At 35.2% G+C, this 13,352-nt stretch overlaps 1 protein-coding gene across 2 annotated transcripts in view; it reads right to left on the reverse strand.

Moving 5' to 3' along the window:
- Positions 1-12,924, reverse strand: part of GABRB1 (gamma-aminobutyric acid type A receptor subunit beta1) — a 437,759-nt gene extending 424,835 nt beyond the window's left edge. For both annotated transcript variants that reach the window (XM_074227468.1, XM_074227467.1), the window contains exons 1-3: positions 12,845-12,924; positions 12,516-12,607; positions 11,960-12,027 (exon numbers count right to left, since the gene is read on the reverse strand). In XM_074227468.1, the coding sequence (XP_074083569.1) occupies positions 11,960-12,027; positions 12,516-12,607; positions 12,845-12,924 (240 nt within the window). The remainder of the gene's footprint in view (positions 1-11,959; positions 12,028-12,515; positions 12,608-12,844) is intronic.
- Positions 12,925-13,352: the final 428 nt, after the last annotated feature.

A 13,352-nucleotide genomic window follows, 5' to 3' on the forward strand; every position in this document is an offset into this window, starting at 1 on the left:
GTTTTTCCTGACACCTCCCAATTGTTATGCTTATTCATCTTTCTTGAAGCTGTTTTACATTTTTTTTGTGTATGCTATGTAATTGCTCATCTTTATGCATAATATTTCTCCTTAGTAGAATGTAAGCTTCTTGAAGGTAGAAATAATTCCTGGCATGATAGATTCAATACTGGTTAGATCAAAAACTTAATCTAGAATTAAAACTCAATCTAGAACTTCATCTTCAGGAGTTCTATGGAACTTGATGGTAAATAACATTTTATCCTTATTTTCTAACTGCAACTTCTTTTCTTCAATTATTTAAAAACCTTATTCTAAGAAGGGATGCAAAGACTTCACCAGACCACCAAATGGATCTGGGTTCCAAAAAATCAATAGGTTTAAGGTGTAGAAAGAGTCTAGTTCCTTAATTTTACAGATAGGAAAATGAAAGTCCCCCCAAATGGAATGACACCTAAACTAGCACCTAATGATTCCAAAAGTGGTATTTTTAAAAATTGCAAAACACTCCTTTTTATTTTGGTATCCCTTGTGTTTAGCCCTGTGCCTGGCCCAGAGGAAGTGCTTCAAAATATTTGTTGAATGAAATTGTATTAGTTCTCTTCTTCAAGAATAGAAATGAAAAAAGACAGACAAAATGTCTGTCAGTGATCCTCTTATTTGAGGCTATTGATAGGTGACTCATCTGCCTTCCCTTCTCTTTACACTGTATAGAGAATTAAACCCAAAGCAGGAGGACCTAGCCTCAGACACTTAATAGCTCTGTAACTTTGGGCAAGTCACTTATGCTCTGTTTGCCTCAGTTTTGTAAAATTAAAAATGGGGATAGTATTAGCAGCTACCTTACAAGGTTGTTGTGAGGAACAAAAGAGTTATTTGTATAGTGCTTAGCACAGTGTCTGGGATGTGATAGATACTAAAAAGTTGCTATTCTCTCTTCTTCCCCTTCCTCTCCCCTAATATTGTGATGATACAGACATTGGTGTTATCCAAATAAACCCTTTACATTCCCTTTGAATTACTTTTTGCTTAAAGGGAACTTCCTGTGTTGAGGAGAATATCAGAGAACTCAGCTTTAAGGGAATCACTATTTTATATCAATCTCATGTATACCCTTCAAATATGTCAAGTCTTTTGAAAAACTCTTGGGAGACATTTTTTGATTTTCTTGCAGGTATGCCTCATCTCCCAGGGCAGGCTGTTAGTCTCCCTTCATCAGTTCTGTTACACCCAATTTCATTTTCTCAACAAATACATTTCTAGGATAACTATCAGTGCTTTCAAATGACTTCACATGGGAGTCTAGTGTTCCAGAGGGATTCTGAGTCACTTCCTAGGAGGAACAGATGTGATATAAGTGTGTTTCTGGTACTTATTGTTTTCCTACTTACAACTGCAACAGTCAAGTCAAGCCAACAAGCTTTCATTAATGAGCACATAATTATTACTGACAATGCAAAGAAATGCAGAACAGGTGCTGCCTTCAAGGAGCTCACATTCTAGTAGAGGAGACCATAAGCATATACTATGCCCATACAAGATATATAGAGAATAAATAAGAAGTCATCTCAGAGGGAAGATACTGTCATAGAGGAGGTAGAGAGAATGAGAAAGACCTTTTGCAGAAGGTAAGATTGGAGTTGAAGCTGGAAGGAAGGCATGGAAGCCAGATGAGAAGGGAAAATATTTTAAGCATAGAAAAAGTTGACAAAATATATAGAGTGTTTTGTTCAAGGAATAGCAAGAAAGCCAGGGTCCCGGAGAAGTAGGAGGGCCAGTTTGTAAAAGGCTTTACTAGTCAAAGGATTTTTACATTTGATTCTGGAGTTCACAGGTAGTTTTTGGAGTTGATTGAGTACAAGAAACAGTGACATGGTCAGATCCATCTTTAAGAAGACCACAACAGAATAAATAGTTCGTTATTTTTTAGAGGAGTTTATAAATATGCATGAAATTTATTTATGGTTTTCTGTTATTTAGTTATTTAATAGACAACTCTATTATCCACTTGACTCCACTCTCCCTCTTGCCTACATTACTAAAATGGTTAGAACTCATTACCTATGTTTGATTTAGTTCAGGAAATCAGAATGCTTGGTAGAATCTCAAAATGATTGAAAGCTTTTCATTTCATTATTAGAAATAAGACTTAAACAATTCCAAAGGCCATGATGAAAAATGCTATCCACCTCCAGATAGAACACTGATGAACATTTTTTCACTTTATGTGCTATTTATTTCTTTTTTCAAAATGACTAATTTGGAAATATGTTTTACATAATTTCACATGTATAATTGATAGCGAGGTTTTTTGCTTAATAGGTGGAAGGAGAGGCAAGAAAGAGCAAACTTGGAACTCAAAAAATTTAAAAGTAAACAAATTTTTAAAAAAGAAATGACTTAAAATTTCAACAAGGTAAAAGGTAACCATTGGCTTTGTTTCATATTGCCCCAAATGATTATTATTGCTATTGTTATTATTCATTATTTCTTCTCTAAAAGGACCAATGATAGTAAATTCTCTTTCTGAAAGCAGTTTCCAAAGGGGAAACTCAGATGCCCATATAAAAAACAAGGAAGAAAGGATAGCTGCCATAGAGATAGGGGAAAAGTTAAAAAATGATAGACTGGAGCCACAAACTATCTATATGGTTTTTCTCTCCTCAAAAATCTAGAAGTTTATTTATATATGTGGGAGATAAGCAAATGAGATTAACCATTACAAATGATAAACTGTGCAGGAGAAATGGTCTAAAGGATATAATCAGAAAAATACATGACTGGGGTGGGGAGGGAAATAGTTCAGTAGCTTACCAAAATTGAAGGACAACTAATTGATGCAAAGCCCACATGTTCCATTGGTAGTCACATAGAATATACCAAGAAATGCTTCCCTGGACACAATTGAGTAGATCCCCTGTATAAGATTTATGTGAGGACTTGGTCAAAAGTCAGATAAGGTAGGAAAATGTTAAATGTTAGCTCTGTCATTGAAGGAAATATCCATATAATGAGATCACACATTCACTAAAGTAGAAGTACTATATTTATTTATGAAAAATGTTGTATTGTCCAATTAAAGTATAAACTCTTTAAGATTGACTGTTTTATTTTTTCTTTCATGGCACAATATCTTGCACATAGTAGAATAGTTTTTATTTTATTTTATTTTTTTGCAAGGGTTAAGTGATTTGCCCAAGTGATGCAGGGAAATGATGTAGAGTATTATGAATGGAACAAGACAAGAATCTGTAATCTTAGATGTTGATAAGGTTGTTAAATGGATGGAGGTTCCCCATACTTGAGATTCTCCTGGACACTGTTTGTATCTTGTCCCCTTTTCACTTAACCCTGGCCTGCAAGCTGGCTGGGCAGGAAATGACACATTGAACCTGGGAATTCAGGCACCTTGGGACAGGCAGGAATATACCAGGTTGTCACTGGAAGCTACCTGGTCCAAGGTGTAAGACCACTCCCCAAACACCTACCATAGAGGGGTATACAAAAGGGAGTGCTGCCCCTTGGAGCTCTTTTGCTTCTTCCAGACTCCCATCCAGAAGGATGGGGCTTTCTCAGGCTCTTCTTTAATCCACATGAAGCTCCATAGACCTCACCATGTGACCTAGTTAAAAAAAGCCCTGTGGTTGCCTGCCCCCCCCCCCCCCCAACTTCACCTGGTCTGTCCTCAGGGTGCTCACTGCTTTTCTTCTAATTTTGGTCAATATACTTTGTAACAACATTTTCCTGAGCAGTTTTAACATCCCAGAGACCTGCGAATTCCTTCACGTTTTCGGTGGCCTTAAATCTCCTTCTTCAATCTCTAAATCCTAATAATCAGCAACACAAGGACACACAACTAAGTAAGTATTAAGTATCTGAGGTCACTTTTGAATTGAATTCCAGGGCTGGGGTTCTGTGCACTGTGCCGCCTAGTTGCCCCAGGATAACACTTCTTAAATGCTTGTTAATTGGAATTAATTTTAAACTTTATATATCACAATTTTGCATGGAAACATTCCTATTTTCATGTCCCCAAAACAAAATTATTTTAAAGTTTTCTGTTAATGTATATTGGCATTTCTCCCAAATGTTAATTAATAGCTGATGAGTATCAACAAACAGTTAACTCCATTCATCTTCTTTATAGACAATATTTAACATTTAGTTGTTAGAAATAACTATCAGTTGAGTAGAGAAGGAAACCTAAAATGCTGAGAAAAATTCTGGGAATAAATTTCTGGCATTGTCAGTGATGAGATTTCTGCAAAGTAAAACAAGCATTCTCACATCTCAAGGGGTAATTGCATACCGTTGTTTGATTCAATACACACTCACATATACATCCTTCCATACCAAGGAAATATGGGAATATCTCCAGTTGGCTATAGATTCTAAGCTCTTTAAATGTAAGAACTGTGGAACTATGGATTATTTAAACTAGGCATCTATTATAGTGTGTTCTTTCTACACAGGAGGTAGTTCAAAATTATTTGTGAAAATTAAGTTACTTAATTGAGCAAGATAGAACCTTATATACTCACCAATTACTGTCTTTACCAAAGAGATCAAGCTGCAGATCATGGCTGACTACTGGCTTTTTAGGCAGTGGCTTAGCATCATTTTGCCCTTTCTCAACTCCTTTAGGGATTTTGTCATGATCTAGGAACTAGAAAGTTTGTTTGATTCATAGAAATACCATATCAAACTAAAGCATTTTGAACACTGTGAAAGCTTAATGAGGGAACACACCAGAATCATTAGTAGGATGGAAACCACCTTAATATAGCTGGAAACTAAGTTTGAAGCCATAGAAGAAACAGTGCCAGCCATGAAATATTCAGCACTGAATTCCAGAACTGGAGTTTTCTGAAGAGAATGTGCAGCAAGTGTATTGCAATGGATATTGTGTTAACTGAAATACCACTTGGCTTCTGAGACCCACAAGACCTCCTTCCCTGCCTCCCCCTTTCCCTTTTCTACCATCTCTCCCTAAAGTACAAAGACCTGTTTTCCAAATCTCTCTCTCTCTCTCTCTCTCTCTCTCTCTCTCTCTCTCTCTCTCTCTCTCTCTCTCTCTCTCTCTCCTGCCCTCCATCTCCTTATCTTTTTCCTATCCATCTCCAATGCCCATCCCTCTCCCCCCCATATCCTCAAATACCCCCCTCCCCTCTAGATAATGCTTTTTATTCCCATTTATTTCCATTGTTTTCCAGTCTACTTTGAAAGGGAGGAGCCTCTAGAAGGGAGGAACCAAGAGAATACCTAGAAAGAAAGCCATGCCCAAGAAGAGAGATTTAAGAGAATGACTGAGATGAAAAGCACACAATAAGAGTGATTTGAGATCATTGACAACTCTACTCAAAATATTCCCCTATGTAAATAAAGGAAATAATTGTGCAAAGGATATAATCAGAAAAATGTGACTGGGGAGTGGGAAGGGAAATGGTTCAGTAGCTTAGCACTATTGAGGGACAACTAATTTATGAAAAACCCACATGTTCCATTGGTAGTCACATAAAGAGGTCCTGCATAGAATCACAACAGCAAACCATTGTTAACACTAAAAGCAAAAATAAACCAGCAACTTTTTTTTAAAAAAAACTTTATTGTTTTGTTTTATTTTTTAATTGTGGGAGGTAAGGTGGGAGAAAAGTTTTTTCCCTCCATCCAACAATCTGAAATTCATGTATTTCAGGGCTGAAGTATTGCTTTAAAAATGGTCTGTCTATTGGATAAACAGGCATGGTATGAGAATACTAATCTATTAGTTAAAATGGTAGGGTTACTGCCATCCTGCAAGCACTTAATAAAACATGTATAGAGTGAGAGGAATGGAGTTGTAGGATATTAATCAATGCAAAGAAACCTTGACTTTTTCCCCCCTTCACACTGAGACTGTTTAATGGAATGATTCAAGGCCAGATTTTGACTTCTTCTAAGGTCTCTCAGAAGTTAAGAAAATACAAGGTTTTGCTCCTCTTTCATGATATGTATTGAAAAATGAATTATTCCAACAGTAGTTGAGGTATTTTGCCAATTTAAATGATAGAAACTATCCAATGAAATATTTCTAATAGAGTCTTGACTCATAAGGTGAGAAAAACCAGCCATCAACCAGGTTGAATTTTGAAGATTGTTGATATTACACTTTTTGTTTCTCATTATTGAATCTAATACCTTTGAGGAATAATTTATAGAGAAGAGGTTATATATTGTGCCTTAGCCAATTAGACTGAAAAGCTTTTGGAAACCAGAGATTGCCTAATTATTATGTTACTATCTTTCCCTTTTCCCCCAAAAGTCTGGAACAATGCTTTCATTTTTTGGGAATGCAATAAATTCTTGTATACCTTCTATATAATCTGGGAAAATAGAAAGGTTTAAAAAATAGCTGAAACAAATAAAGATTACAGATCAACAAACAGAAGGGACTTCATGAGTCACCTAGTCCAAATTTATTTTAAAATTGAGGATGGAGAAATTCCAGGAAAGTAAATTATTTTCTCAAAAATAACAATTAAAATATCAAAGATAATAACTATAGTACTTAGCATAATACCCAGACAAAGCAGGCACTTATTTATGGTTTATTGACTGACCATAGGCCCAATAATAAATCATGCTGTCATTGATTTTTTTTTTAATTTTTGCAAGGCAATGGGGTTGTGACTTGCTCAAAGTCACAAACTAGGTAATTATTAAGTGTTTGAGGCTGGATTTGAACTCAGGTATTCCTGACTCTAGGGTCGGTGCTCTATCCATTGTGCAACCCAACTGCTCCTTATCATGGATTTTTAAAACTAGAAATTACCTTGGAGATCAGTCCTAAAACTCACGTCAGTGTTCTTTCCACTATGCTTCAATATCCTCCAAAAGGTCCTAACAAAATGTAACCTAAGAGGAAGATTGATTAACACATTGGATTTGTATGTTTTTTTTTTAACCCTGGGATAAGAACTTAAACTCTATTGCAAACCCCTAAAAGGAAACCCCTTGATGTTTTTCTAAGAAGTTTGAAACTCCAAACACTACACTATACTACACTACATGAGGAGTCATACTTGGTGAACCAGTTTGATTATTTGAAAGGAAATACATCCATATCTATAGATCCTACATTTAAATATATTGTCAATCTCTCATTGCTCTGTTTGCAAAAGAGACTATTGTAACCCTAGAGGATTCAGTGCTGTATTTACAGACAGCAGCAATAGTACGGTTCATTTTATAAGGCTATTGCTGGCTTCCCAGTGGGAAGAAAAAAGCAGTGTATAGTATTCTCTGTTCCAAGGAAAAAAAGTCACTGGTGTTCTGTAAAGCAGCAGGATAACATTGTTAGTACTACAGCACTTGGTAATGTTTTCAAAGACTTCATTTAAAGTTGAATACTTCTGAAGTGTTAACAGAATTAGGAGAATCACTAATTAATTTATTAAAGCTAAGTTTCTTTATCTAGGTCCTTACCCTATCATTAATGACTATTTATTGTATTATTTTCCCCCAGGGAGTTTAGTCACCTGTTCAACCAACTGTAAAAGCAAACAAAAACAAAGCAACCATTCAACCTTTCATAAACCCTTATAAAATATTGTTCAAAAATAATTTTTTTTGGAGAGAGTATATTGCCATTCATTTTTTTAGTCATAACATGCTGCAAACAAAGTGCTCTATAGGAATAGGAAAGATATTTTTGAGTAGCTGTTTGGGGCAGCCAATTTAAAGATGCCTAGGGATACTGGTTCTGACAACCTCATTTAACTAGAAACCTCTTGGTCATTATCTCCAAGCAGAAATCCAGTGCATTCAATTAATAAAAATAAGTAAAGAAAATGGAAATGGGGGTTTTGTTTTGATTTGGGTTATGTTACCAAATAATTTACTTGACTTTTTTTTCACTTTAAACCTAGAGAAACTCAGACTGGTAGAACTAATTAAATACTGGTAAAATAAATGCATGAAAAGAATCTGTTCTAATGGCTTAGCATAAATCCTACCAGTTTTCAGTAAGCTAGATAGCTGGAAAAGAATTTTGTGGTCATTTAAGCCAATCTCTTCATTTTACAAAGGTATTTACAGGAGCAGAAAAATCAAGAACTCCTTGCCCAAAGTCATTCATCTAATTGGCCTCACTGAAATTTGAACCTAGGTCATTTAACCTCTGTGTCAGTATTCTGTCACAATATAACACAGGCCTAGCTACCTAGTATTCCCATCCCATTATTCTACTGTAAGAAAAGGAATAGGAAAGCAACAGTTGGTCTTTGCATTCACTTATCATAGAGACTTATTTAAACCTTGAATAGGTTGGATCATTTTGAGTCCTTGGTGCACATCTATCTCTCTTATGGAGTGGGACCCTTGATGTCTAAATTCTTTGGGGTTTCACCTTTTATGACTTCAAACATTTACCTCAAAATCTCAATTGGTTGTAATTTACTTTTATTTATTTATTTATTTGGAGGGGAAGATCAGTTTATGGAGAGAAATGGAAAGGAAGCTATAGGAGGATAGTAGAAATATGGAATTTGAGGGAAGTTAAATTCCTTTTCTAAAAGCTCATAGTTTGTAAACATACTCCCAATGCCATTATCTTGTGGTGTGAGAAGGAAGAAAATCTTTCTAGTTTAAGGAATTATATAAGTATCTATAAAGAATCATGCAATTTCCATCAGCTCTTATCTTCAAGAAATTTCTACACTTATTGATCAAAAAGAGACTTGACCACTCCTAATTTTTTGATATAAAGATAAAATTCAGCAGAGGTAATATATTAAATATAATCAGTATAATATTTTATTAATAATACCAAAGAAAAAACTAAAAGCAAAAGAATCTACTTTTTTCTAGCAAAATACATGAAATTATGATCATCATAACATTTACATGGAAACTTCCAACTGAAGAGAAATGGAAAACACCCAAATTCATGAATTATTTAAAGGAAATATATTCTTTTTTTGAAATAACATTTTTTTTCTGATTCTAAATTTAGTTTGATTGTTTTATGGAACTTTTCCATTTTGTATCCAAGTAAAAAATAAACTTTCTAGTTACCATAAATACTATGATGTTGAACATGATTACTATAGAAAGAAAAAATCTCTATCCCATGAATTATATATTTATTCATTATTCTATATCTATTTATTAAGTGCCCATTATGTGCCAGGTAGAAATAAAAGAATCTCTGTCTTCAAAAATCTCACATTTTACTTGGGAAATGATATTCATAAATAATTATATAAAGTGAGAGTCTCCAAGATGAAGAACTCAGGCAGATTAGAACCTTCTCTGCTGCATATATTCTTAGAGAGGTGTTTCTCTCACTGAGTTCAATGAATTGCCTAGGGTCATTCATGTATCAGAGATAGAACTCAAAGTGTTTTTGGCTCAAAGTCCAGTTTTCAAACCGCTATGGTATTGCTATTTCAACATGCATGCATACACACATTTATATCTCTATGTGTGTACATACATGTGTATAAACACACACATACAAAATAAGCATGTTACTTAGGAATAACCTGGCTCTTAACCTGAGTTTTGAAGGAAGGAGACTGTAAGATAGGATATTGAGGAGCATTTTGTATAAAGTGAAGTATACTATAAGTAGCTCTCAGTTTTCCAGGAACTAAATATCAAGATCATGTTTATCTCAGAATTTTTGTTTCTAAAACCTCACCTCTTGCCTTTGACTCAATCAACACTTTTTTTTCTAATTAGCAATTCAATCTTGTTGGAAGAAAAAGGTGAAACAAGAAGTGAAACTCAAATTAGTCTAACAACTCTAATTCAACATTGCATAGAACCATGAGATAGAGGTGTACCTTTGAAATTATGAAGTCAAACTCCCTTATTTTACAGATGAGGAAACCAAGACACACAGAAGTAACTTACTCAGGGTCACATCACCAACAGCCAACAAAACCAAAACTGGAACACAGAATTCTAAGTGCAGTGCTGTTTTGCAGTAAACCACTCATAAGAAATGACACAATTGAAAGAAAAATTAAATAAATAAATGAGCTTTTAAAATTATCTGGTATTTTTATTTCATTTCTCCAAAATGTCTGTGTCCTTGATAATTTATAATGACATTTATGCAGAAATGAATTTAACTATTTTTACTGAATCATTTAAAAAATTCAAACAACTAATTCAACTACTTTGACACTGGCTTATGAAAACTTTCCATAAAGAAAGAAAACTGAAATAGGAGTGTATCTCTATGAGCAAAAATGTGATTGTGGAGACAATCAGCAGAGAATTTACTTGCAAAAACCTGTAGAATATGGTACATTGATGCATTTCATATTTGAAAGTTAAGATAAGATTTCTCCCCATTTGACTTTATAAACTTTTTATAAATAACCTATTATATAATGTCAAAATCAGGGATCTGAAATTTATAAAATTTTTAATGAACTAGTTGTTTTATTGCATAAAGCTTACATGATTTCTTTTAAATCAAATTGTTCAGTTTATTAGCAATAGGTAGACTATATCTGTTAAAAAAAAGATCTCTCTTTGGTTTATTACTCTGTTTTTCATTACTTAAGATATAAAAATGCAAATACAACATTTTTTTTTCAAAATTCCTTGCCCAAGCACAAAGCAGATTTGACCATGTGATGATCATACCATTAATAACAGATGTTATTGGTTATAGTCAAACCATACATAAGTCAATATTTAAAGTTTTCATTTTAGTATAGGGACCCTCTGATAATAAAAATAATAACTATTTGCTAGAATATATTAAAACAAATTAATAAGCACTTTTTATTATATACATGCTCAACAAAAGGAAAAGCATTTTAACAAACTTAAAGAAGATATAAATAAAAAGGTATTCTGCCTTCATGTTTACAATATAGAAATCTGACATGTAGTTACTCAACTCTCCTAGTATGTATTTATTTTTACTTTAATTAAATACTCTATTTGGCACAAAGCTGTGTTTCAAGTTCAAACGTGGCAATTTGCCTATTTACAGCTTTCATTGGTCCCTGGAATAGCAACAGGCTTTTTCTATCTTTCAAGAAGCAACAGTTAGGCAATCTAGCCATGGAAAAGTCCTATGCCAGCTACTGGCTACAGACAGCAGTGAAAGTAAAAACAGTGTTTTAGTCCAATTTTTAACACCTCCAGGAAAACTAAAGGAGGACTGACTTTTTTTGAAATAAAGGGAACATGCTGTTCTAATAAAACAATCTTCTCTGTAGTCATCAATTTTCTATTGAAAGTACAGGCTTTAGAAGCAAATGAAAACATTGACCATAGCCATCAAGGTCCTGTTTAAAACTAAACCAGGACTATTCTATGATGATATTGCATTCATTTCACATCTCTAGGGAACCATTCAAGGCTATCAAGGCTCTCAGACCTCTAAAAAGCTTTAGAAGTCAACTTTTAGAATAACTAAGCCAAATTAGCTTAGAGACCATGGAGTGGGGAGGAAGGCATGGGAATTAAAAAAGAAAAGACAAATTCACAGTAATCTTATCCAGAACCTCAATAAGCAGAGAAAACCTCCATTCATTCAGTAGTGTATTTCTTATAGCCTGTAACTAGAGATTGGAGTTACTAAGGGGAGTTGAACCTCTGTCCAAGGTGCTTAAAATCCGGGCGAACTTCAGCAGACTGCAGATGGCGCCCTACTTAATGGAAAGGGGAATGGAAACAGAGGTAAAGTTACTCTCAGACTCCGCCCAAACACGATTAGACTGGGCAGCTATCAACAGTCCTCTAAACAGTACAGAACACCTTTAATCTGGAAAACCCGCAGCACTGTCTCTAAAATACAAAGCAAATTGGGGGATGGGAGGTAGGAGGGGGATCTTGGACGCAAAAGAAAACATATGGAAACCACTGAAATAAGATGAAGTGACCAGTAATGTGACAGTTTCAGATTTCCATATTATTCTTGGCGATTTAAAAATTCACAAAGTGTACTCACCATGTTGACTTCAGAAACCATATCTATGCTGGCTACATCTATCCTCATCCCCACATCAACAGGAGGGCCTGAAAGGGGATAATGAGTTTTTGTTATGTAGTTAATTTTGTTATATATATATATATATATATATATATATATATATATATGGCGTTTTTTTAAAGAGGGGAAGGAAAGAAAAGGTGTGGGGGGAAGGGCAAAAAAGGGTTGGTTGTATTTTAACATTTTTAAGGTTTCCGCCCTTGCTCCTCTTCTGTGTAGAAAATAGCTCGGTGTACACGTGTGCAGCATTAAGCAGGAACATTTTTGTGTATGAGTGTGTGTGTGTGTGTGTGTGTGTGTGTGTGTGTGTGTGTGTTTCAGTGTGTTGGGTTGTTGTATTCATTTACCTGAGCTTATGACTACTGGGATATACGGGTATGTTCCTGTGTGTATCCTTAGAGCATGCTAGATAGTGCACACTCATGAAAATGATTTGCATTTTAACTGACGTTTACCTTTGGCAAAACAGGAGAAATACAGTAGTGTTACAGGTTGAAAAAATGTGAAGAATTACCTCCAAAGTCTGGCCTCAAGCGAATGTCATATCCTTTAAGCAATCTATCCACTGTCTCTTTCACGTATGACATGTTGCTGGGCTCATTAGCGCTGAAGGGAAGAAGTACGGATTGTATTTAGAATCATCACCGAAACTGCAATCTGACAGAAAGATAGATCCTCACACCTAGCCCCACATCACAAGATTTTAAAATTCAGATAGGCATTTATTCTTTTTTCATACATCAGAAACACACACACCCGCACACACGCACACACACACACACACACACACACACAAACATATATATATACACACACACACATAGCTAACAACAAACAGCTCACCTTTGTGCACAACAGACCATAGCTATCATCATAGGGAAAGACAAAATCCCCAGGCACTCCCGATTTTGAACTGTCCACATTCCTAACTCTGATTAAAGAATTCTCTTTTCTGTGAAGATTCAAGGAATGCAACTTAGTCCAAGGCACAGCAATAATTCCGGAAAGGACTTGCGCATGCGCCCCGAGGTTGCTCACTCTCAAGACACCTTGTGCCTTGCAAACAATATTCCTTTCCAAACAGTCAACAGCTTTCAGACCCTTAAAGTTCCTGGTATGTGTGCTCCGCTTCTTTTAGGTGATTGGAAAGGACCTGCTGTTCTTATACACAAGGTCATACATGCACATTCATAGGTAGTTTGCTGTACAGATGACTGTGATTTTTTTTCCGATTTCTTGCCCCACTCTGATTTACTCAGCTCAACGCCCGGATCAGAGTCAGTCAGTGATTGGCATCTGTCGTAGGCAACCGCTGAGGATTTGGGAGTTGAAGATTGCCCGTTGTGGGGTG

Source organism: Macrotis lagotis, chromosome 3, assembly GCF_037893015.1.
Source record: "Macrotis lagotis isolate mMagLag1 chromosome 3, bilby.v1.9.chrom.fasta, whole genome shotgun sequence".
NCBI classification, from domain to species: domain Eukaryota; kingdom Metazoa; phylum Chordata; class Mammalia; order Peramelemorphia; family Peramelidae; genus Macrotis; species Macrotis lagotis.